General features: G+C 41.2%; 1 protein-coding gene across 3 annotated transcripts in view; it reads left to right on the top strand.

Moving 5' to 3' along the window:
• Window positions 1–482: 482 nt before the first annotated feature.
• Window positions 483–25,952, top strand: part of NUP107 (nucleoporin 107) — a 41,044-nt gene continuing 15,574 nt past the window's right edge. The window contains exons 1-14 of one of the 3 annotated variants that reach the window (XM_062203270.1): window positions 483–593; window positions 2,078–2,169; window positions 2,642–2,728; window positions 3,184–3,299; window positions 7,650–7,794; window positions 10,067–10,170; window positions 13,435–13,562; window positions 15,705–15,753; window positions 16,990–17,061; window positions 17,801–17,889; window positions 20,007–20,085; window positions 21,556–21,669; window positions 24,169–24,259; window positions 24,388–24,464. In XM_062203270.1, coding sequence (XP_062059254.1) covers window positions 586–593; window positions 2,078–2,169; window positions 2,642–2,728; window positions 3,184–3,299; window positions 7,650–7,794; window positions 10,067–10,170; window positions 13,435–13,562; window positions 15,705–15,753; window positions 16,990–17,061; window positions 17,801–17,889; window positions 20,007–20,085; window positions 21,556–21,669; window positions 24,169–24,259; window positions 24,388–24,464 — 1,251 coding nt within the window. In that variant the 5' untranslated portion in view covers window positions 483–585. Of the gene's footprint in view, window positions 594–2,077; window positions 2,170–2,641; window positions 2,731–3,157; window positions 3,300–7,649; window positions 7,795–10,066; window positions 10,171–13,434; window positions 13,563–15,704; window positions 15,754–16,989; window positions 17,062–17,800; window positions 17,890–20,006; window positions 20,086–21,555; window positions 21,670–24,168; window positions 24,260–24,387; window positions 24,465–25,952 lie in introns of those variants that run through there. The other 2 variants (XM_062203269.1, XM_062203271.1) reach the window with 2 other exon arrangements.

Here is a 25,952-nt window from a genome sequence, read left to right as displayed (position 1 = left end):
TTTTCGACTTCTTAAGACAGATGGTTCTTTTCTCTTTACTAAGGAAAAAATACCGAGTAAAGGGCAAACAGCAATTATGTAAAACAGTTTCAAAACCTGTGGGGTTTCACCACAATTCAGAAGTGAGTGCACTGAGAAACCCAGGAACCTGTGAGGTGCGGGGCAGAACCAGCACAACTGAATTCCAAGGCCAGGTTCTGTCTCGAAGAGAAAACCAGGAAATGAGCTCTCATTGTCCAGACTATCAACGTATTTCACATTTCCCAGTAGGATACTACCGCGCCTGGGCCACGCCCACAAATGCCGGTCAGGCAACGTAGCGGGTCGTGCGTCACGGTAAACTTGGCCAGGCCCCGCCTTCTGCGCCCTCTCGCGCGCCTGCGCTCGCCCGGCCTGCGGCTTAAACGGAAGTTGCGCATGCGCAAGATGGGAACAATGTTTCTCCCGCACCCTTTTTTTCAGGGCTAGCTTGGCAAGGGTATACTTCCGGGTTGAAGGATTTACTTCCGGAGAGCGGGAAGGCTGAAACGCGGTGGCTAACCCAAGGCCGAGTTGGCGAGGTCCTGGGTGGAGAAGACTGTAGAAATGGACAGGTGAGTTTTGGGGGTGACAGCTGGGCTGGGAGTCTTGTCCCTCTTGCTGTTGGCGGAACGAAATAGATGAAACTAGATTCCGGGAGGAAGCCGAAGAGGTCCGGGGTGCTGGCCCTTGGACGCCTTTCCCGGACCGGGAGATTTGGCACCTGACGGAGGAAAGCCTTTCGGCGTGGGTTGGAGAAGGGCTGTGGATGGTCATCCCGCAGCTCGCACCGCGGCCCTGCGATCTGTCCGGCGCTTTCCCGCAGCGTCTTTGGTGTCGCGGGTGGGCGGGGTAGGTGGTGGCCATGCTTTCGAGAAGCCGAGCAATCCGCCGGAGACGGTGAAGCTGGTCGGCTACGGCACTGAGATCCCAGCCCCGAGTTTCTGAAGACAAGGGCCAGCACCAGATAGGTACTGAGTTCGCCTTACGACCTGGGCGCGGGGGCAGCGTCTTGCAAGAAAGATGAGTTATTCAAGGTCCTTGGCCCCGGGGAATTCGTCGTGTAGTGGCAGCGATAACCCCCCCAAGGAAAGGAATAAGTGTTTTGTATTGCACTGTGGGGAAAATGGAGCAGGTAACAGCCCGTCTCTGGAAGTCATCAGGAAGACCTCTCAAGGTAACTTTCTAGCAGGTGTTTGTACAGTAACAGTACGCTATTCGTCCGCAGAACATCACCACGGTGCCTCCTCTGTGACAGCCGCTGGACTAGTGGTGTATATTGTTAGCTTGTTTAATCTGAAGAGCAGTCTTAGGAGCGGAAGTAGCATCATCCCCTTCGTGGGCAACACTGGGGCTAAAGAGACAAGTAACTCGGTGAAAGTTAGGAAGCTACTGGGTGGAAGAGCCAGGTCACCGACGCGGACCTGGGTGTCTCCAGCCTCCGTGAGGCTGAGGGCTAAGCAGGTGTTCACCTGTGAGCCGGGGCACGCATGTGGGTCTCTGGGAAAGAAACAGGCTCCGAAGTGTGCGGACGTGAAAGAGTGCGTGCTTTGTGCAGCCGAAGGGTCGTAAGGTGGTACCTGTTTTAGGGGGGCATGTCTGTGGCTGTGACTGTTCCAGAAGACTGTTGACCGCGTGTGATCCCACCGTAGCCTCCTATGCAAGACAGGCGGCTCTGCATTTTGGAGACTGCAGAAGATCCTTTCAAGAGATAATTCCTGCAATTCAGGAATTCCGTATCCCAACAGGGAGAGAACAAATTTACCTTGATGCCGCAATTATCTAAAGCAGTGTTAAAACAAATTCCCAGGAGAAAATAGCATAGTGCTGGAAAGTCAGCCAAGTTTTTGTGCAGGAGACCTTCAAGTGGGGTTTGGAGGAACAAGCAGGATTCGGAGCGAGAGGGCATTCTCAGCAAACAACAAAGATCCAAGACTTAGCTGCTGGAGTGACCCATACCTGGGCTGGCTTGGGGGCTTCTGCTCCGTTCTTATTGATATTCCTTTTGTGCGTGCTGCATTGTCATTTCATTTACCCGAGCTTGATTATACTGTTTTAGGGGTGGCTTCGGAGACTTGTCATCCCCTGTGATCCGAGAGGCAGAGGTGACGCGCACTGCCAAGAAACAGAGTGCTCAAAAGAGAGTTTTAAGTATCCTTTGCATTTTAAGCATCACATTACCAATGGCGACATGTTTGGAATCAGTGTGATAGAATTTTCTTTTTGTGAACAGTATTAGCTATAATAAAATGCTGTAGAAATTAGGTTTGTTCATTTCACACATAATGTTCTTGATAAATATATTGCTGAAGTTCAATGAGATTAAGATTTATGTTTTCCTGGAAACAAAGATGTTCTGTTTTACTACTATCATATTTTAGTAAGCTTTTGCTGAGATAAAATTTTCTCTTTTTATTTGAAATCAAAGAACACTTAGGTCAATGTGTAATTACCTAATATTGACGTCTGAGAATTTAAATGGCATGAGGAATTACTTGTTTAAATGGTAGCTATAAAAAACCTTGTCCTTAACTGTATTCATGTATTTTGTGTAGTAAAAATTTGGTTAATTCTAACTTCAGTGATCTCTTTGCAAGGAAAATTTTCTTAACTCTTCCTATAGTTCGAACATCCCAAGATGAAAATTTTGTTAATACCACACCAAGAAATCAGATTATCCCTCGAACTCCCAGCTCATTTCGACAGCCTTGTAAGATTTTTGTTATCTGTTTTACCAAAACTGAAAGTGAGACTTTAAGAAGTTAATATGGATAATAAGGATGTAAATAATGGACCCAGGATTCAAATATTGGTTTGTTTACTCCAAAGCCTAGGCCTGGTACAGCATACTACCTCAGTATATTTTATAAAATTATCATACAAAAAATTCATTATAAAATAAGTATCCTTTTTTAAACTATTCAGTTACTGTATAATGAAAATATCTCTATTTGTAGTACATTTTCCCAGTGGGCTCAGTAATACCATAATCTCAAAGTTAGAATAGATTGTATCTTCATTTCATGGAAATGTTAATATTGAAAATATTCAGTTAGGATCTAAATGATTGAATTTTGAAAAATCTTTGTTGTTTGTTGGCTTACTTTGTCTGGATGATGAATGCTTGTGCATCTTGGGCTCTTTTGACTAATCTCTGGTTTATAGTTACTCCATTGAACCGAAGCTTACTAAAGCACCCAGATGTTTCCTGCATCCTTGGAACAGGAGGGAGGTCTCCTCGACTTACACAGTCTTCAGGGTTCTTGGGAAATCTGTCTATGGTAAGTGGAAAAATGGGGCTGAAAATGTTTCCCTTTTTATACAAGTATATTTGAGTTAAAAGCTTTTTTTTTTTTAAAAAAAAAAAAAAAAAGATTACTTATTAGAAAGGCAGAGAAAGAGATTGAGGACTTCATCCACTGGTTCATTCTCCAAATGGCCACAGTGACTGGAGCTGCGCTGATCTGAAGCCAAGAGCCCAGAGCTGCTTCCAGGTCTCCCACGTGGGTGCAGGGGCCCCAAGACTTGGGCCATCTTCTACTGCTTTCCCAGACACATTAGCAGGGACCTGGATCAGAAGAGGAGCAGCCGGGACTCGAACCAGCTGGGATGCCAGCACTGCAAGTGGCGGGTTTACACACTGTGCAGGCCCCACGTTAAAAGCCTTTTAATGAAAACTGAAGTCATATTCATCATAAATGTAATTCTATGTTATATGCATTGATATAATGAGTTAGACACTTGAAAAACTAAAGCCCTTAAGTATCTTATGTCACAACTAAAGACTGTGACAGCTGCATCATCTACGTTTAGATAAAATATTTTAATGTGGCAGTTTGCTAACCAAAGTAAATACATTCGAGGCTTGGTTTCTGATGGCTGTAAAAACCACACCCTGCCTTGAAGCACGGAAAAGCTTCAGTAGTAGCATGAGTAGTAGATAAAGGATACCATGAGACAGACTCTGTGTCTCGGCCTGATTTGGCAGGACCTCCAGGTAGTGTGAGAACTGAACCGAATGAGGGGATGCCCAGCCACTATGTGCTGCAGAACTGACTGCTCACTTGGTGTGTGGGGAAACCCCACACCTGGTCACAGAAGTGATCCGTGTGGTGAGAGCACACGAGAAGAATAGGAGTTTATTTTTCTGAACGAGGGGATAAGAGAAAACTGGAATAAAATAGATGAGATATACTTCAGGGATTGCTGTGGTGTAAAATTATTTCACCGACTTGTTAAAAATACAGGGCCAGCGTTGTGCAGCAGGTTAAGCTTCTGCTTGCAACGGTGGTATCCTGTATCAGTGCTGGTTCAAGTCCCTGCTGATCCACTTCCCATCCTGCTCCCTGCGAATTGCCTGGGAAAGTAGCAGCTGATGGCCAAAGTACTTGGGCCCTTGTAACCCACATAGGAGACCCAGATGGAGCTTCTTTCTCGCTCTTAACTTTGTTCTGGCGCAGATCTGACTTTTGGAGCCATTTGGGGAGGGATCTAGCAGTTGAAAGAGCTCTCTCTTTCTTTCTCCTTCTCCCCCTTCCCCCTGTCTTATGCTTTCTCTGTTTTGCCTTTTAAATAAAATAAATAAATAATTTTAAAAAATACCCCAACAAAAAAGAATGAGTTCTGTTTGAGAAGGACACAGATGGTTTTTATTGGAGTAGGGGACAAAATTAAAATGATTCCCATCCTTGGCTCTGTGCTTACTAAAAAGGCACAGAGATTTTTATGCACGCACGAAATTCTCTGAGTTAGTATTTTCTGCAGGATGCTTTTGTGTGTTGAACTTCTCATCACAGAAGGTTAAATGCGTCTTTAAAATGTATGGCAGTCTTGTGAATTTTTAGATTGTTAAACTGAAGCATCTTTGGAAAACTGCTGGAGAGGCGGGCATTTGACGTAGCAGGGAAGATGCCTACATCCCATGTCAGTGCCCGACTTAGTTCCGGCCATCCCAATGGCAGCTTTCTGCTCACGTGCACCCTGGGAGGCAGCAGCTGATGGCTCCTGTAGTTGAATCCTCCCCACCACACGGGAGACCCGCATTGAGTTCTTGGCTCCTGGCATAGCCCTGGCTATTAGTAGGACTCTGGGGAGTAAACCACCAGACAAGAGATCTTTGCCTGACTTTCTCTGTCATTCTGCCTATCAGAGAAAGAAAATAAGCATTTAAAAAAGTAAGTTGAACAAAAATTTCATGGAAAATATATGTTATTAAATAGCTGTGCATAGATTTAAAGTATTTTTTGTACCAAAATACTTATCTTTTAATTCCATTTTCCATGAACTTTTGAAAATACCCTCATATATACTAATGTACCAGATTTATTTTGTCAGTGTGCATCTTCCTCTACTTTAAAACATGAATGAATTGGCTGCTTCTGAATTTAAGCAAAAGAAATTGGTATTTATTATTGTACTGCTTCAGCACTGCAAGATTAATGGTTAAAAGGTTGCTCTCTTAAAGGCTACCACAGGAGAAAATGTGTATTATAAAGTACTTGGAAATTACTTAATCATCAAAAGTATGAGAATACTTCAAAAAGTTCATGGTAAAACAAAATTTTTTAAAAATTATTATTATTTAAAGGTTTATTTTACTTATTTGAAAGAGTTACAGAGAGAAGTAGAGAGGGAGAGAGGGAGAGAGAGAAAGAGGTCTTCCATCTGCTGGTTCACTCCCCAAATGGCTGCAACGGTCAGAGCTGAGCTGATCCAAAGCCACGAGCCAGAAGCTTCTTCTGGGTCTCCCACATGTGTGTAGGGGCCCAAGGACTTGGGCCATCCTTTGCTGCTTTCCCAGGCCCATTAGCAGGGAGCTAGATTGGAAGTGGAGCAGCTGGGACTGGAACTGGCACCCAAATGGAATGCCAGCACTGCAGGCCGGGGCTTTAACCTACTGCGCCACAGCACTGGCCCCTAAAAATTACTTTGGTACAAAATAATTTGAAATCCATGCATAATTTTTCATAATGTATGTTTTTACAAACTTTATGAAGTTCCTTGTATTCTCCCAATTTATTTAAATAAATAACTTAAAAATTCTATGTATTTGAAAAGTAGACAGATAAAGAGAGCTCTCTCATTACTGGTTCACTCCCCACATGCCCTCAATGGCCAAGGGTGGGCCAGGGCAAAGCCAGGAGCTAGGAACTCAATCCAGATGTCCCACATGGGTGTCAAGAGACCCAAACATTTGAACCATTACTTGCTACCTCCCAGGAAGTCAGAATGGAGAGTGGAGCCAGGGCAGGTGAACCTAGGCACCCTAATATGGAATGCAGACATCCCAAGCAGCAGCTTAACTGCTGTGCAAAGGCTCCCTCCTGGCCCGTTTTAATATTGGCCATGAGGAGTGGGCTTCCTAAAGGAATTTGAATCATTTGCTGTTTAATATTTTTGCCCTATCTGCTTACCAAGATTTGATTGTGAGCCATTCTTGTTGAAGATTTTTCCGTTTGAACCCTGCACTAATGATGAGTACTGAGAAGGAAGTGAACCAGTAAGCAAGCACCTGCTGTAAATTGGCCCAGCCTTTTGTTACACATTGTGTCTCAGAACCCATCATTAGCTTTTTATCTTGGGGAGACTGATCTAAAGATAACATTTTTATTGTTGCTCATGCATGATTTGGAAAAACTTTTTTGAAAAAAGATTTACTTATTTGAAAGGCAGAGTTACAGAAAGGGAGAGGCAGACACAGAGAGAAAGAGATCTTCCATCTACTAGTTTACTCCCCAAACAGCCTCAGCGCTCAGGGCTGGGCCAGACCAAAGCCAAGGGCCAAGAGCTTCATCCAGGTCTCCCAGATGGGTACAGGGGCCCAAGGACTTGAGCCATCTTCCACTGCTTTCCCAGACACATTAGCCTGGAGCTGGATCAGAAGTGGAGCAGCCGGGACTTGAACTGGCACCCATATGGAATACCAGCACCACAGGCAGCAGCTTTACCTGCTGTACCACAGCACCCGCCCCCTCCATCTTTTTGTAAAAAAAAAAAAAAAAAAAAAAAAAAAAAATTATTTATTTATTTGAAAGGCAGAGTGACAAAGACAGTGGGAGAGACAGAGAGATCGTCCATCCACTGGATAAGTTCCCAAATGTCCAGAATAGCCAGGATTGCCTGCCTGAAGCCAGGAGTCAGGAACTCCATCCAGGTCTCCCACATGGGTGGCAGGAACCCAGGGCCTTGGGCTATTATCTGCAGCCTCCCAGGCGTGATCCTGGGGAACTGGATCAAAAGCGTGGAGTAGCTATGACTCTGATGTGAGATGCTGGCATCTCAAGCTGCACCAACAATACCTGCCCTCATCTGTTTTTAACTGCTGAAGAAAACTGGTTCTCCCATCCTTTACAGTACTTACGAAGTGGGACTTAATTTTATCTGCTAACATTAGCTTAATTTTACAAAATGTAATCCTTACTAACTTTTTTAAAAGCATGGAGTTATACAAAGAAGAAAACGTTAAAAATCCATAAATTCCTTAACATAATAACCCATGTTGGCTATCTTTTAAAAATAAAAAACACATAAGTAATGTTTTTAAAATGTGGTTGAACCTTATTCATTTTTAAAGCAATTGTTCACTCAATGACAATAGCTCCATCACTTTTCTGCATCTTTTTCCTTCTAAGATAACCAATCTGGATGACAGTAACTGGGCGGCTGCGTTCTCATCCCAGCGCTTAGGGCTGTTCACAGGCGTGGACGCCCACAGTGTCACAGAGGACGTGAATCTCAGCGCTGTCATGTTACGTGAGGATGATCCTGGCGAGGCTGGTAAAGTGGCTTGGAGCCTTGCGATAAAGCGGTTCTTCTCCTGACTAATGTCATGAGGTTTTCTCCTCCTGTTCCTGAATGTCATGATTTTATTTTTTCTTTTTAGGGGAGGGGTGGCTTAAAAAAACAGAAATTTATTTTCTTGCAATTCTGGAGGCTAGAAATCCAATGTACAGATATCGGCAGGGTTGGTTTTTTCTAAGGCCTCTTCCTCTTTCCTTCCATGGGAGGACGATTCCTATCAGGAAAGTCTTTGCTGGGTCTTCCCTCTGTATATTTGTCATTATGCGAATTGCTTTTGCTCTTGACTGTCTCTGGAAGTGTGAGAACCTGAGAAGCCCTCCTGGGTTGTCAGAGCAGCGTCTTGCCATTGTATCTGTTAGCATAAACAGCAGCCTTTGAATCATTGCAGGTCCCCTATTTGTATTCTTATTTGTGCCACCAAAAGAACTTACCTTGTTGGTTAGGCTTAGTTGTAATCTAACATTGCTGCTGTGTTATGCTCTATTAGCCTGGACAGCAGTACTGCTTTTTCAGAAAGTATTGTAACGTTGCTAGTTTTAGGTTTGTTACTAACGTTTCCTTTTGTAAAAGACCATTTGCTTTTAGTGTCTGTGTACCTACACATCATGTTCTTCAGTTTATCATCATCATCAGCTACCTTATGGATGTTAATTGTGTGGTTATCACTCTCCGAACATGAACTCCTGGAATCCTTACCAAGATCCATTAAATAGTTAGAATGATCGTTCTCATCTTAGAGGAAAGGAAACCACTGCTCAGATTGGCTAACTGGCTTGCAGAAAATCGCCCGCTAGGAAGTAGTGGCACCAGGATTTGAAACTAAACAGTTTGATTCCAGAGCCTTGCCCTTAACACCATGGTAACCACCATTTTCTTGCAGTGTCTGCAGTAATATATACTTGAATCTTGGGTTCCCCAAAAATACTTCCTACTTATTCTGTAAAATACAAGAATTCAATTTTAAGGATGAGAACTCAAATATTAGTAGAGCAAATGCATTTTCCCTTACCTGAACATAGCAGTGGGTAGCTACTGTAATTCTTAGCCGTTTTGTTATGCTGTGCTTAAAATGTAATTCAGATGCTTTAAAATGTGGCCCAGTTTTTATAATTGTTGACAAAATAGGAAACATTAATGACTACTATATCTTTGGGATCTTACAAAACTAAATAGGTTACAAATGAAAAAATAGATAAGTTGGACTATGCCAAAATCTTAAATTTCTATGCCTCAAAGAATCTAATCAACAGAGTGAAAAGGCAGCCTGTGGAATAGTGGGAAATATTTGCAAATTAGCTGAAAGAGGGCTTAAATCCAAAAAATAAAAAGAACTCCTGTAACTGCTGTAACTCAGAAAATGGGCCAAAATTTTGAATAGACGTTTCTCTAGAGATTTTCAAATAGCTAGTAAGCACATGAAAAGATGAAATCACTCATCTTTAGAGAAATGTAGATCAAAACTAAAATGAGATGCCACCTTACACCATTAGGAGGTCTGTAAAAAACGGAGAAAATGACAAATGTTGAAAATGATGTGGAGAAATTTAAACTGTTGTATACTATTGGTGGGAATGTAAAATGGTGCAGCCACTTTGGAAAACAGTAAAGCAGTTTCCTAAGAAACTGAAAAAAGAATTACCTTATGATCCAATAGTTCTGCCTATGTGTATATACCCAAAGGATGTGAAAGCAAGACTTCAAAGAGATATTTAAATACTCATGTTCATAGTAGCCAAAAAGTGGAAGCAACTGAGTGTCCATCCATTGTGTGCTATTTACATAAAATGTAGTAGTAGTATTTAGCCAAAAAGGAAGGACATTCTGACACCTGCTAACATGGATAAACCTTGAGACATTGCTAAATGAAATAAGCAAGTCAAAATAGGACAGACACTATATGATCTCCCTTATATGAGAGACTTAGATTGATAGAGACAGAAAGTGGAATGGTGGTTGTGAGGAACTGGCGATAGTGAGGAATTGTTAGTTATTGCTGAATGTGTAGAGTTGCAGTTTTGCAAGTTAAGAATGAGTGTTGTGGATGGAAGTTGGTGATAGTAGCACAACATTGTGGATGTGCTTAGTGTCACTGAACTGTGTACACTTAAAAATACTTACAGTGGTAAATTTTCTTTCTTTACAGTGGTAAATTCTTTTTAAAAACTATGTTTTTAATTTTTCAAGCCAAATTATCTAAGAGTATGTCATGTAACTTTTCTTTGTTCCTTTTCTTTTTAATGTATTTTAGCATCCATGAGTATGTTTTCTGATTTCCTGCAGTCTTTTTTGAAGCACTCTTCAACTACAGTTTTTGACCTTGTGGAAGAGTACGAAAACATTTGTGTTAGTCAGGTGAGCTGATTTCACCCTATCATCAAACTTTAGTACTTTTAGTTTGCTAAACAGCATTAACCTGCTAATATCTATTGTGTGCTGAAAGGGGATGTCTAGGAATTTAGTGGCAAAAATGGCGGAGAGTGCAGCCAGAACAATTTTTCAAAAAAGAATCTTTTATTTATTTGAAAGGCAGAGTGAGAGAGACAGAGAGAGATTTTTCCATCCAAATGGCTGCAATGGCCAGGGCTGTGCCATACGGAAGTCAGGAGCCTGGAATTTCAGATGGGTATCCCACGTGGGTGACATGTGCCCACTGCTGTCTTCTCAGGCACATTAACAGGAAGCTGGAAGGGACGTGGAGCAGCTGGAACTCAAACCAGCATTTGTATATGGGATGCCAGTATTGCATGCAGCATCTTAACCCACTGTCCACCATGCTGGCTCCCTACAAAGAACACTTAAAGCTCAACAATAAGGAAATGAATAATGCTATTAAATGAACAAAAGATGTGCAAATATTAAGTGGACCTGTTAAAAATTATTCCATGTCATATGTCATTAATGAATTACAAATTAAAATGAGATCCTACTTCACACTTGTTAGAGTGGCAAAAATACAAAACACTACCAAAAACTGACGAGAATGTGAGACAACAGGAGCCCTCATTCATTGCTAGTAGGAATGAGAAGTAAAACAGCGACTTTGGAAGACAGTTTGGCCATCTCTTACAAAACTAAATATATTCTTAACTATATGATCCAGTTATGCCATTCTTTGGTATTTACTCAAATGAATTGAAAACTTAGGCTACCCAGAGACCTGCACATGGATATTTATAGTGGCTTTATTCACAAAAACTTGGAAGCAACTAGGTTACCTTTTAGTAAGTGAAGGAATAAACTGATACATCCAGTAGGTAGAATATTTTTCAGTGCTGAAAAGAAATGAGCTATCAGGCCATGAAGAGACACAAAAGAACCTAAAATGCATGTTGCTAAGAGAGAGGCCAGTCTGAAAAAACTGTGTGCTGATTTCAGCTAAATGACAGCCGGGAAAAGGCAAAACCATGGAGATAGTAAAAGATCAGTAGTTGCTGTGGTTGGTGAAGAGGGAAGGATGACTAGGTAGAGCATGGAAGATTTTTAGGGCAATGAAATTATTCTGTATGATGCCAAACTATGGGATACTTGTTAGGTATTTGTCAAAACCCAGAGTGAGCTAACATAAACTCTGGGCTCTAGGTGATAAAGAAGTGTCAGTATAGTGTCACTGATGAGAACAGGTGCAGGATAGTGATCATGAGGGAGGCTGAGTATGGGTGGGGCGGGATTATTTAGGTCCTTTACTCTCTGCGCATTTTTGCTTTGAACCTAAATCTGTTATGAAAAATAACATCTAATTTTTAAAAAGGAGAAAAGGCTTCAAGACGCTATTGATTTGAAAGCAATAGAAATAATAATCTTGCTAGCCAACATTTATGAGCATTTAACGGTTCTAATTATTCTATCTCTGAATTCCTCTATTATAAAAACAGTTGGTTAGGGGCCAGCGCCATGGTGCAGTAGGTTAATCCTCCGCCTGCGGCGCCAGCATCCCATGTGGGTGCCGGTTCTAGTCCCGGCTGCCCCTCTTCCAATCCAGGTTTCTGCTATGGCCAGGGAAAGCAGTAGTAGATGGCCCAAGTGCTTGGGCCCCTGCACCTGCATGGGAGACCAGGAAGAAGCTCCTGGCTTCGGATTGGTGAAGCTCCAGCACAGCTCTGACCATTGCGGCCATTTGGGGAGTGAACCAATGGAAGGAAGACCTTTCTCTCTGTCTCTTCCTCTCCCTGTCTGTAACTCTACCTCTCAAATAAATAAATAAATAATCTTTTTAAAAAATTGGTTAAATAACAGAAACCATAACAATCACTCAGTGAATCACTGGAGTCAGGATTCCAGGAGCAGCTGGGTGCCCATGTGGGATGCTGGCACTTCAGGTGATGGCTTTACCCGCTATACCACAGTGCTGGCCCTGCACTTTTTTAGAATACTAGTGTTAAGGGCCGGCACCTTGGTGCAGTAGGTTAATCCTCTGCCTGTAGTGCAGGCATCCCATATGGGCGCTGGTTCTAGTTCTGGCTGCTCCTCTTCTGATCCAGCTATCTGCTGTGGCCTGGGGAAGCAGTAGAAGATGGCCCAAGTGCTTGGGCCCCTGCACCTGCGTGGGAGACCCAGAAGAAGCTCCTGGTTCCTGGCTTCAGATCGGCACAGTTCCAACTGTTGCAGCCATCTGGGGAGTAAACCAGGGAAGGAAGACCTTTCTCCCTGTCTCTCTCTCTCACTGTCTGTAACTACCTCTCAAATAAATAAATAAAGCTAGTGTTAAGGCATTAGTTTGTGAATAATTTTTTTTTAAAGATTTATTTTATGTATTTGAAAGGCAGAGTTACAGAGAGGGAGATCTCCCATCTGGTGGGTTACTCCCCAGATGATCACAACAGCCAGGGCTCGGCCAGGCTGAAGCCCGGAACCAGGAGTAGGTTAATCCACGTGGGTGCAGAAGCTCAAATACCTGGACCATCCTCCCTGCTTTCCCAGGCACATTAGCAAGGAGCTGGATAGAAGTGCAACAGCCAGGACTCTAACCAGTGCCCAAAAGGATTGCTGGTGTCGCCTGCAGTGGCCTTACCTGCTACACCACAACAGCAGCCCCCACGAAAACTTTTTTTTCTTTGGGGGTGGGGAGGATAAGAAAACCCGTTGTGATTCTTCATGGTCTGAATGATAGTACTTCTACTTCTTAATAAGGAGATACTAGTTATAACCTTTGAGAAGTTTCCCTTACCCTGGGTTCTTAGCCACCTACTCAGCAATTTTGTCCATGTTTCTGGAGAGAATATTCATACCTGACAATAGATTTTCACATTCACCTTAGTCCCACAAAGGATTAAGACTACCATTCTGGCCTGCAGCGCCACCTTCCCATATGAATGCCAGTCTGAGTCCCAGCTGCTCTGATTAGATATACAGGGAGGAAAAAATGTGCCTAAGACTACTATTGTTGAATCTGAGATCTAGAATATATAGACTTTTACACATATACTTACATAAACAACTTGCTCCATTTTCTACTGGGAATGTTATACTACATTCAGTTTAAAAGCAGAATAGATAGGAAAAACTTATAATATGTCTGTTACATAAAATATTGCCTTAACACTGGACTTTAAGAATACAGTTATTTGTTACTTGGAATTGTAGGAAATTAACCTCTGTACATTTGTATTGTTAATTCAGGTGAACATATTAAGTAAAATAGTGAGCCGAGCAACACCTGGACTTCAGAAGTTTTCAAAAACAGCCAGCATGCTGTGGCTTCTTCAGCAGGAGATGGTCACGTGGAGACTGCTGGCTTCATTGTATAGGTAAACCTGTGGAACCCATGAGTGAAGTAAACATAAGGAAAGAAACCAATTGGTGAATTAATTTAAAAGTTGGAGTAGAATATGCTTGGAAATAGGGTTCTGCTATTTAGCATTTCTAATATGTTCATTATAGTAAATTATGAGGAAAGGTGAGAATATGTAGATTTAAAGAAAATGTTAAAAATACAGCAGTACATAGGAGAGGATAGAATAAGAACTGACAGATAAAACTATTTAATAAGGAAATTTGAAAGATATTAACCAAATTTTCCTTCTCTTAGAGCTGTGTGGCTTCAGCTCTCACTCTGTTGTTTTCTCATGTTAATGAGAAGATGTTGGGAGAAACTCATATTATCTCTTTTATTTTTACCATATGTGAAGATGTATGCATTAATGGGTAGCCATTAAAGTCTAGTTTTGCAAGCTGGAGGCATCACAATACCAGATTTCAAGACATACTATAGGGCAGTTATAATCAAAACAACCTGGTATTGGCATGAAAATAGACATGTAAGCCACTGGAACAGAATAGAAACTCTAGAAATCAATCCATGCATCTACAACCAACTAATTTTTGACAAAGGAGCTAAAATGATTCCCTGGAGAAAGAACAGTCACTTCAGCAAATGGTACTGGGAAAATTGGATCTCCATATGCAGAAGTATGAAATAAGACCCCTGCCTTACACCATATACAAAAATCAATTCAAAATGGATCAGGGATCTGAACTGTTGCCTGATACCATCAAAATACTAAAGGAGAACATTGGGGACACTCGGCAAGACATTGGTATAGGCAAAGACTTTTTGGAAAAGACCTCAGAAGCACAGGCATTCAAAGCCAAAATAGACAAATGGGATTATAGCAAGCTGAGAAGTTTCTGCACTCCAAAACAAGCACTTAGCAAAGTGAAGAGACAGCCAACAGAATGGGAGAAAATATTTGCAAACTATGAAACTGATAAAGGATTAATATCCAGATTCTATAAAGTGCTGAAGAAACTCAGCAAAGTAAATGATCTGTTAAGAAATGGGCAAAGGACTTGAACAGGCATTTTTCAAAAGAGGAAATTTCAATTGGCCATCAGGCACATGAAAAAATGTTCGGGATCATTAGCCATCAGGGAAATGCAAATTAAACCACAATGAAGTTTCATCTTACCCCAGTTAGAATGGCTTTCATACAGAGATCAACAAACAGTAAATGTTGGCAAGGATGTGAGGAAAAAGGTACCCTAATCCACTGTTGGTGGAAATGTAAGTTGGTGCAGCCTCTGTGGAAGATAGTATGGAGATATCTCAGAAATCTGAATATAGACCTACCATATGATCCAGCTACTCCACTCCTGGGAATTTACCCAAACAAAATGAAATCATCATCTGAAAGAGTTATCTGTACCCCCTTGTTCATTGCAGTTCAGTTCATAATAATTAAGATATGGAATCAACCCAGATGTCCATCAACATCTGGATTGATGACTGGGTAAAGAAATTATGGTGTATATATACACTATGGAATACTACTCAGCCATAAAAAAGAATGGGGTGTCTTTTGCAACAAAATGGATGCAGCTGGAAGCCATAATAAGTCAGTCCCAAAAAGACAAATACCCTATGTTTCCCCTGATCTGTGGTAACCAATAGAGTACCTAAAATATAATGTATTAGAGTGAAATTGACATTTTGAAACTTGATCATTTACAGCCTTTGTTTCTGTTGTTGAAGAACAGTGTTTTCTTCATACTATTTGTTGAATTGTTTACTTAGTGTAGGGTTAATCTTATAAGTATAAAGTAAATTGAAAATAGATCTTTGAAAGAATTAAGAGTGGGAATATGAGAGGGAGGAGGAAGAGTGGGAGCATGAGCAGGAGGAAGGGAAGGGTGGGAAGTGTCACTATGTTCCTATATGAAATACATGAAATTTATATAACTTAAATAAAATAGGAAAAAATGACTAGTTTTACAGCATGTATTTTTAATACTGTTTTGTTCAGGTGTCTTATTCAGAAGGCATTTATCACGTTATACTTAAAGTGCAGTGACTATGTTAATGGGAAACTCGTTTGTTTACATATAGCTTAAAAGATAAGTTCATGTATTTGTATGAAACAAGGCTTTTTCATTTTGTTATATTTCCTCAGAGACAGAATACAGTCTTCAATAGAAGATGAAAATATGTTCGCAGTTACTGTAAGTTTTACTTTTTTTTACTTTATAAATGCTTACAAGTTAAAAAAAAATGTGTTTAGCAATAGGATTTGATTCTTGATCTTCATCTTGAAGTTCACCATTTAAAAATTTTTGTAATTAAATAAAAGATATGATCTCATAAAATAAATTTTTTGTTTATGTTGGAGAGTAAAACATTGAGATTATGATATTGCCTACCTAATTGTCTGTACAGTTTATACTCTCACTAGCATGTATGAAAATGTGTTTTACTCTGATATGGGATGTTAGTAATAGTTTGATTTTACCACTTGGGTGTGAGGTTTCTCATCGTTTTGACATCCTTGATCACTGGTGAGGTAAAGTATATTTTCATTTGTCTCCATTCATATTGCTTACATGAATTCTGTATTTATAGCTTTGCTCATTTTCTTATTGTTTTCCTATTTATTCTTTCTCATGTATGTTAGAGATTCTCTTTTTTTATTTGTCTTTCAAATTTGTTGAAGGGTTCCTTTCTATTTTTATCACATCTGTCTTGTTTTCCATTAGCATTATGTATATCTTGGTAAAGGAAGCTTTTCCTACCTATTTTAAAAATATTTCCCATGGCCAGCATTGAGTGTCAGGGGTTAACCTGCAGCCTGCAAAGCTGGCTTTTCCTCTTCCAATCTAACTCTCTGCTAATGCACCTGGGAAAGCAACAGAAGGTGACATAAATGTTTGGGCCCCTCTCACCCACATGGGAACCAGGATGAAGCTCCTGGCTCCTAGCTTCAACCTGACCCAGCTCTGGCCGTTGCATCCATTTGGGGAGTGAACCAGCAGATGGAATATCTCTTGCTATCTCTCTCCTTCTCTCTTTTTGTAATTCTGCCTTTCAAATAAATGAATAAATCTTTAAAAAAATTTTTCCCAGTGTTTTCACCAGCCCTTCTTGACTTCATCCAGTTCTTTATTACAGTTTTTTATTTGTTTCATTTATCTTTGTTTATTTTTCCCTGACACCATACCTCTGAGGAAATAGTTTTTAAATTCTGAGATTAATGAATAAAAATAATAGAAGCAGCTGCAGATTGATCTAGCAGTTTGCACTTTGTGTTTTTCAAAGATGAACGTACAGATTTAGTATGTGGTAAAATGCTTATTATGTGTGGATGATTAGATATGCTTATTTCTGATTGGCTTTTACCTTTCTGTTGGAATAATGTCCTTAAAGCATCTTTTCTTTCTTTCCTTTAAATTATTTTTTTATAGGCTGTTAATGCCAGTGAGAAAACAGTTGTGGAAGCATTATTTCAGAGGGATTCACTGGTCCGGCAAAGTCAGGTATGGCTAGAATTTTTAAACTTCTTGAAAGATAGGAACAGTAAAGTGTGAAGGTTTTTTAATTTAAAAGTTTTGTCTTGACTTTTTTTCCTACTTGATCTTTTTATTTTTAATTAAAATGAATTAGGAAAATTTTATTCTTTTGCCACAATATTTATTTATCTTTAAAAAGAGAAACTAGCCGGCGCCACGCTCAATAGGCTAATCCTCCGCTTTGCGGTGCCGGCACACCGGGTTCTAGTCCCGGTCGGGGCGCCAGATTCTGTCCCAGTTGCCCCTCTTCCAGGCCAGCTCTCTGCTGTGGCCAGGGAGTGCAGTGGAGGATGGCCCAAGTGCTTGGGCCCTGCACCCGCATGGGAGACCAGAAGCACCTGGCTCCTGCCTTCGGATCAGTGTGGTGGCGCCGGCCGCAGCGCGCTGGCTGCAGTGGCCATTGGAGGGTGAACCAACGGCAAAGGAAGACCTTTCTCTCTCTCTCTCTCTCACTGTCCACTCTGCCTGTCAAAAAAAAAAAAAAAAAAAGAGAGAGAGAGAAACTAACAGTTGGAAAAATGTGCATGTAACCCTGCACAGGCCTGACCCCTACCACCACTCCCCTTGCCTGTAAACTTGATTTTCTGCCTCTTGTCTTCCTTACACAGATCTTTCTTAACATTTTTGAAATCAGAAACTATTAGAGTAAGGATACCATTACAGATAAAATATTAATAGATGTCACTAATCTTTTTTTCTTTCCTAGCTGGTGGTAGATTGGTTAGAGAGTATTGCCAAAGATGAGATTGGAGATTTTTCCGATAATATCGAGTTTTATGCAAAATCAGTATATTGGTAAGTCATTAATCTTTTATTTTTTTTTAAAGATTTATATTATGTACTTGTTTGTTTATTTCAAAGGCAGAGCATGAGAGAGAGAAATATTGATCTTTCATCCAGTGGTTCACTCCAGGTGGCCACAGGCTGAAGCTAGGAACCAAAAACTCCATCTCCGTCGTGGTCTTCCACTCAGGTGACAGAGGCCCAAATTCTTGGGCCATCATCTGCTGCTTTCCCATGTGCATTAGCAGGAAGCTGGATCAGAAGCAGGCAGTACCTGATTCAGCACTCTGAAATGGGATGCTGACATAAGTGGCAATTTAAAGTGTTGCACAGTAAACCCAGCCCCTAAACTTTTGTTCTTGAAGTCACATAATGTTGGTTTTGTTTACTTATCTTTCTTTGTTTAGTCTGTGAGCAAAACAGATAAAAGAAGAGCTCTGTCTTCATGGAATTTATAATTAAGAGAGTTGAATAAATATATATTGTCAGAATTTTTCTTTGGGAGAAAATAATGAATCAGAGTTAATGGATAGACAATGACAGTGAGTCCTACTTTAAATGGAACAGGTGGCCAGGGAAGGATTTCTAAAGTGTGTCAAATAATAAGAGTCTCGGCCAGCGCCGCGGCTCAATAGGCTAATTCTCCGCCTGCAGCGCCGGCACACCAGGTTCTAGTTCTAGTCGGAGCGCCAGATTCTGTCCTGGTCGCTCCTCTTCCAGTCCAGCTCTCTGCTGTGCCCCGGGAAGGCAGTGGAAGATGGCCCAAGTGCTTGGACCCTGCACCCCATGGGAGACCAGGAGAAGCACCTGGCTCCTGCCTTCGGATCAGCGTGGTGCACCAGCCGCAGCGCGCCGGCTGCAGTGGCCACTGGGGGGTGAACCAACGGAAAAAGAAGACCTTTCTCTCTGTCTCTCTCTCTCACTGTCCACTCTGCCTGTCAATAATAATAATAATAACAATAATAATAAGAGTCTCTTAGAAAATAAAGGTGATTGGGGCAAGCATTTAGCCCAGGGATTAAAATGCCAGTTAAGACACCCATGCCCCATACCAGCTTACTTAGGTTTGATGCCAGGCTCCGGCTCCTGCCTCCAGCTGTCTACTGATGTGGACCCTGGGAGGCAGTGGCTCAAAAGATTAGGTTCCTGCCAGCCATGCAGGAGACCTGAATTGAGATCCCAGCATCTTTAGCTGTTGGAAACCGGCAGTTGAAAACTCTTTGTCTTTCAAAAAAATAAAAAATTTTTAGAAGAAAAAAGGAGGGGCCGGCACTTTGGCTGAGCAAGTAAAGCTGCCACCTACAGTGCCAGCATCCCATATGGGCTCTGATTTGAGTCCCAGCTGGGCTGCTCCACTTCTGATCCAGCTCTCTGCTATGGCCTGGGAAAGCAGTAGAAGATGGCCCAAGTCCTTGGGACCCTGTCCACCCTTGTGGGAGACCTGGAAGAAGCTCCTGGCTTCGGATCGGCCCAGCTCTGGCTGCTTTGGCCATTTGGGGACTGACCCAGTGGATGAAAGACCTTTCTGTCTTTCTCTGTCTCTGCCTCTGCCTCTCTGTAACTTTACCTTTCAAATAAATAAATAAATCTTGGGGGGAAACAAAAAAGGAAAGAAATGAAGGTGGCAAGCCATCCAGAAATCTGGGGGACAAATACTTTGGACAAAATTGAAACTACAAAGTCCCTAAAAGGGTAAAGTATTGATACAAGAAGTTAACCAACAGTGGAAGATTTCTTTGTCTCTTCCTTTCTGTCACTGTGCCTTTCAAATAAATAATCATTAAAACATTTTTTTCATTAACACCATTAAGAAGATGGAGGGAGAGGGGTGTCAGCCCTTTTGTGCATTTAGTAAGCCTCTACTTGTGATACCCATATCACATATAGGAGTGCTGGTTCAATTCCCAGCCACTCCATTTTGATCTAGTAGTTAAGCTACAGATGATGGTCTGAGTACTTGGGAGCCTGTCACCTATGTTACCTAGATGAGGTTCCTAGCTCCTGGCTTCAGCCTGGCCAAGTGCCAGCTATTGTGGGTATTTGGGGTGTAAACTAGTGGATACAAGTTTTATTTCTGTCTCTCCCTTTCAAATGAATAAAATTTTTTTAATCACTCCTTTTCCTTTCAGGGAAAATACTCTGCACACCTTAAAGCAACGACAGCTAGCATCTTATATAGGAAGTGTCCGTCCTCTTGTCACTGAATTGGTAAGTGTTTCAGAGTTAAGTGAATTTTTTTAAAGGGAGTTTTTCTTATTTTGGGTCTTTGTTTAGTTTCCTGAACATTTTACTCTAATACAATGGAGTTGAATTTGAACTTTATGGAATGTATTTCAACATATCCCATGGCCTCTGCATTGGTAAAAGAAGACATGGGAAGTTGCCTAATTTAAAACAAATTAATGTGGTTTTACAGGTTGAATCCTTCAACGATAAGGTAGTGACCCTTGCAAGCTTTTTTCTGTAAAAAGCAGGGGAAAAAATAATGCCTTATGAATTAGCTTGAGGTTAGGAAGGTTATTCTAGGATATGAGTAATAGGAGTAACAGTGGATTGGAAAAGAACAAGAGCCAGTTTATTTCTCATGTAAAGAAATAGAGCTTTGTGGCCGGTGCGGGGAGCGGGTATGTGAAATGTTTGTAATGAAGGGAGAGAGAAATAAGTAACAATTGAAAAAATGAATGTAATTCCATTTGGTAACAAAGATGGTTTTTGATAAAAATTGTTCGGAAACTACTAGGGCTTGGAATAAATTGTAGCTAAATTACCTTGTAGTAAGCAACAGCTGAAAATCATTTACTCTTAACTACTAGAAAATAGTGATTTCCTTTTGCCAAAGAGAGACCATGTTCCAAAATTGAATGATTGCGTCTGCAAAGTATTTGTGAAAGTAGCCAATTGACTTATTATGCTTTCCATTTTCTAAATTGATAGGCGTAGTACTGTACAGTCAGTCACATTTGAAATAAAAACTGTTTCCTTTCTTAAGTCACATCAAATAGTTTTCATTTAAAATTCTTGAGGATCATGTGTGCTGTTCACCACTAAAGTGAGGGCAGTTTACTATCCTAAATGTTGAAAGTCATGTGAAAGATAGTGCATGGGAATTACTGTTTTAGGGAATTTTAATTATCAGAAATCTGGTTAAATTTTTTTCTTGGGCATTAGACATTAATCTTCACTAAGTTCTTAATAAGTTGTCTCTCCATATATTCTCAGAAAGTACCAAGCAAATACTGTCTATTCATAGAATGAATGCCTTCCGTTTTTTTCTCCGTGTCCTTCCTCCATCTTGGTCTAATTCTGTTTAGAATTAACTTAGCCACATAGCTGCTGTGACAGAATGAACTCAAGTAATCTTTTAGTGTTAGGTGAGCTGGGCTAGGATAGTGGTCTTTCTCAGAATACCTTGCCTAATCTAGGCATGCATTATTGTGGGACAACAGAGTCTGTTTTAAGGAGGGCAGGGGGTGATTGTGTAACTCTGGACACAATCATTCCTTTTGTTACTTACACAATCACTCCCTTGTGACATTCTCATACCCTTGTTTATTAACTAAATTGTAAATGAATTTATTTCTGTGGTTAAACTTGGGATAGATTTTTCATCTCTTGATATTTAAAAATGTATAGGGACAAGGAATTTTAGATAATGGTTTTTGTTTTTGTTTTTAACAGGATCCTGATGCTCCTATAAGACAGAAGATGCCCCTTGATGATCTGGATAGAGAAGATGAAGTTAGATTACTCAAATATCTTTTCACTCTAATCCGTGCTGGAATGACAGATGAGGTAAATCAAGTGTATCCTTCATATCAAATTTCAAAAAGGCATAGGCTCTTTAAAATGGAAAATAATCTTTGTGGCCACCTAGTGTGCTTTGTCAGTGCAGTAATCCCATCCATGGTATTTCTGGATCTAACCTTCTGTTTGAACATTTCTGGTAATAAGATATAGATTCCAGGGCCAGCACCGCGGCTCACTAGGCTAATCCTCCGCCTTGCGGCGCCGGCACACCGGGTTCTAGTCCCGGTCGGGGCACTGATCCTGTCCCAGTTGCCCCTCTTCCAGGCCAGCTCTCTGCTGTGGCCAGGGAGTGCAGTGGAGGATGGCCCAAGTGCTTGGGCCCTGCACCCCATGGGAGACCAGGAGAAGCACCTGGCTCCTGCCATTGGATCAGCGCGATGCGCTGGCTGCAGCACGCCTACCATGGCGGCCATTGGAGGGTGAACCAACAGCAAAAGGAAGATCTTTCTGTCTCTCTCTCTCACTGTCCACTCTGCCTGTCAAAAAAAAAAAAAAAAAAGATATAGATTCCTTTAGAAAGCAGTTTGCACAACTCTAATTTTTAGAAATTCACTCTAACCATTCAAACTTTACCTCCCTATGTTGCATGGCATTCCCTTCATATATCCTGTTATTTCTAATTATGATTTTTTAAGAGTTCAGAATATGTCTAACCCTAATTGAACATGACACTGTTCAGGTACTTGAAGACTAAACCGGCACCCATATGAGTTACTGGCATTGCAGGCAGCAGCTTAACCTGCTATGCCACAATGCCAGCCCCCAGCATAATATTTTTAAGGTTGTAAATTCAAGGTTTATTTTTTAAGGATTTATTTATTTGAAAGAGTAGCAGATAAAAGCATTCTTCCACCTCTGATTCACTCTCCAAATGCCTACACTAGCCAGGACTGGGCCAGGCTAAAGCTGGGAGCCCAGAATTCCATCAGGGTCTCCCGTGTGGTTGAGAGGTCATGAATTCAGAACGATGTCTGGAGTAGGATAATTTTTAACTGGTTAACCAGGCTCTGGAGCTCTAGTGACAGAAACCTAGCTCACTGTGTGCTTACAAGGGGAAGGTTGATTGGCTCCTGGAATTGAGAAGCATAGAGGGTTGTATCTGGCTTGAAGCAGGATCCTGGGATGCCAGAAATGTTACCAGGATATTGTGTCTCCCCGAGACTCCAATTCTGCCCTCCTCCTCCCTCTGGTGTCACTCCAGGAAGTCACTCCCAGATTGTGCCAGAGAGGGCCACCAGCAGCTCCAAGTTCAACATCCTCCTATCAGCTAGCAATCCTAGATAAAAGAGTGGATTCTCTCTTCTGGTATCTCCTGCAAGTTTTTTTTTTTTTTTTAAGATTTTTTTTTTTTTTTTTAATTTGAAAGAGATAGAGAGAGGGAGAGACAGAGAGAAATGTCTTCCATCCACTGGTTCACTCCCTGAGTGGCTACAACTGCCAGAGCTAGACCAGGCCAAAGCCAAGATCCAGGAAGTTCTTCTGGGTCTCCCACGTGGGTGCAAGGGCCCAAGCACTTGGGCCATCTTCCGCTGCTTTTTCAGGCTCATTAGCAGGAAGCTGGATCAGAAGTGGAACAGCCAGGACTCAAACTGGCGCCCATACAGGATGTCAGTGCAGCAGGCTGGGGCTTTTTAACCTGCTGTGCCACAGCACCAGCCCCTCCAGAAAGTTTGTTGGTTGATGATTTTTAGTACGTACTTACCCCTAGGGTTTCAAAATGGGATCACAGGCAACCCATGTGAACTAAGCATGAGGAGGGGGTTGGTGCTTTGGCGTAGTGGTAAAGCTGCCGCCTGTGATACCAGCATCCCATGTGGGTACCGGGGCAAATCCTGGCTGCTCGACTTTGGATCTAGTCCCTGCCAAAGGCCTGAGAAAAGCAGTGGAAGATGGCCTAAGTGCTTGTTCCTACCACCCATATGGGAGACCTAGGTGAAGTTCCTGGCTTTGGCCTGGCTCTGCCCTGGCTGTTGCAACCATCTGGGGAATGAACCAGTGGATGAAAGATCACTCTACTCTGTCTCTCTCCTTCTCTCTCTCTCTAATTCGGACTTTCAAAATAAATAAGTCTTAAAAGAAAAAAGATAGAATGAGGAAGGGATAATGGAACTAAAACAAACATATAAATATACCTTGCTGGTTCAGTACATCGTATTTGTCATCTTGAGCAGAAGCAAAATATCATAAGTAGACTTTTTAGTACGAGTTATGTCTAGTAGAATTAAATGTCACTGGGCATCATAGGCACCTGTTGTTAAGCCTAAAGTCAAAGAGAAAAGGGATTAATAGAAAAAGAAACAAAAGCAGAGACTACATAAAAACATGTACATGTTGGTAAAGTAAAATGCCATTGCTAATTGCCAACACCATATTTTATAACATTTGTGCCCATAAATTATGTAACCTTGTCACATATTGGTAATGCACAAAGACATTTTTGTTACTACCCTAATTATTACTAACTGCTCTTTCTTGTTTCTAAAGGCACAGCGACTCTGTAAACGGTGTGGTCAGGCGTGGAGAGCTGCCACACTTGAAGGCTGGAAGCTGTATCACGACCCCAATGTGAATGGAGGTATTTCAGTAGCTTTTATTCTGAGAGTCTTTGAGAACTAGAGCTTTTCTTTTAGAATGATTGAAATAAGGGGTTCTCATTTTAATTTTAAACTAGATTTTTTTTTTTTTTTTTTTACTGTTTTATAGGAACAGAATTAGAAGCTGTGGAAGGGAATCCATATAGACGCATTTGGAAAATAAGTTGTTGGAGAATGGCAGAAGATGTAAGAAATCAGATGTTCATTGATACTTTTACTCCAGTGTAATTACTTTAACACCTACTGGGGCTGATGGTGTAAGATTAAAGTTCCTATTTTTAATGAACTCTCAGTAAAATAGCCGAAAGGCTTAACTACTTATCAGAATTACTCAAACACTAAAAACTAAGAACATCAATATAAGGCAAAAAATATAAAGGAGTTACCAAAAGAATTTAAAGAAAAGACAGTGAGCTGAAACTTAAACTGGCTTCCCTAGGGAGACAATTGAATTGAACTTTTAGAAATCAGTGACATTTGGGTTGTTAGGAATGAAAATGAGGAATTCATAGATTGAAAGACTCAAAGAAAAGTAATCTTACCAGGCTAGAATAAAAGGCTCATAAAAGGAAATAGAATTAATTCTGTTATTACACAGCATGTGCATTCCTAAATCACTACAACATGCAAAATTGTGCAAACCATCTTCCAGGACTTATGAGAGAATAGAATTCCGAGAAAATACTCAGAGCCAGTGCCTGAAAAGCCAGCATCTTATATGGGCATCAGTTCAAGTCCTGGCTGCTCCACTTCTGATCCAGCTCCCTGCTAATGTGCTTGGGAAGGCAATATATAAGATGGCCAAGTCCTTGGGCCCCTGCACCCATGTGGGAGATTTGGAAGAAGCTCCTGGCTCCTGGCTTTGGCCTGGCTCAGCCCTGGCCATTTCAGCCATTTGGGGAATGAACCAGTAGATGGAAAATCTCTGTTTCTGCCTCTCTCTATTTATAATCCTGCCTTTTAAATAAATGAATAAATCTTTATAAAAAAAAAATAAAGTAGGAGAGTGTGAGAGTTATTTATTTATTTGCTTGGAGGGCAGAATGACAGACACTTCTTCTATCCACGGGTTCACTCCTCAAATGACTGAAATAACTGGGACTAGACCAAGCCAAAGCCAGGAGCCAAGAACTCCTGGATCTCCCATATGGGTGGCAGGGACCCAAGAGCCTAAGCCAAAATCCGCTGCCTCCCAGATTCATTCGCAGGAAGCTGGATCAGAAGTGAGGGTCACTGGGACTCATAACTGTACTCCAATATGGGATGCAGGTATCCCAAATGGTGGCTTAACCCTCTGCACTATAACACTTACCCAAGAATTATTTAAACCCCAGACAATAAGGGGCTGTCTGAGTATAGTATTGATGGAACTGGAAAGGAACGGAGCTAGACTGGGACCAGTAACTGGAAACAAGGCAGAGATGTGCTCCAGTATGTAGTTAAGAGTCTGAAGTCTGGATGACGTGAAAACTGGAGATGCCCAAAAGTAAAAGGAGTGATTTGAGAAATGTGATGAATTCTGCTTAGGAATTGGATATGAACTGATACATGTCTTATTCTGATGTTTGACCTTATCAAAGGAGTATGAGGTATTTAGAAGCATTCTAGAAGAAAACACCTAAATACAGGTTCCATGTAGAATAAAACTTGATTTTATTTATATGATCAGAACAT

Source organism: Lepus europaeus, chromosome 10, assembly GCF_033115175.1.
Source record: "Lepus europaeus isolate LE1 chromosome 10, mLepTim1.pri, whole genome shotgun sequence".
Taxonomy (NCBI): Eukaryota; Metazoa; Chordata; class Mammalia; order Lagomorpha; family Leporidae; genus Lepus; species Lepus europaeus.
This window is presented reverse-complemented; position numbering and strand designations above follow the sequence as displayed.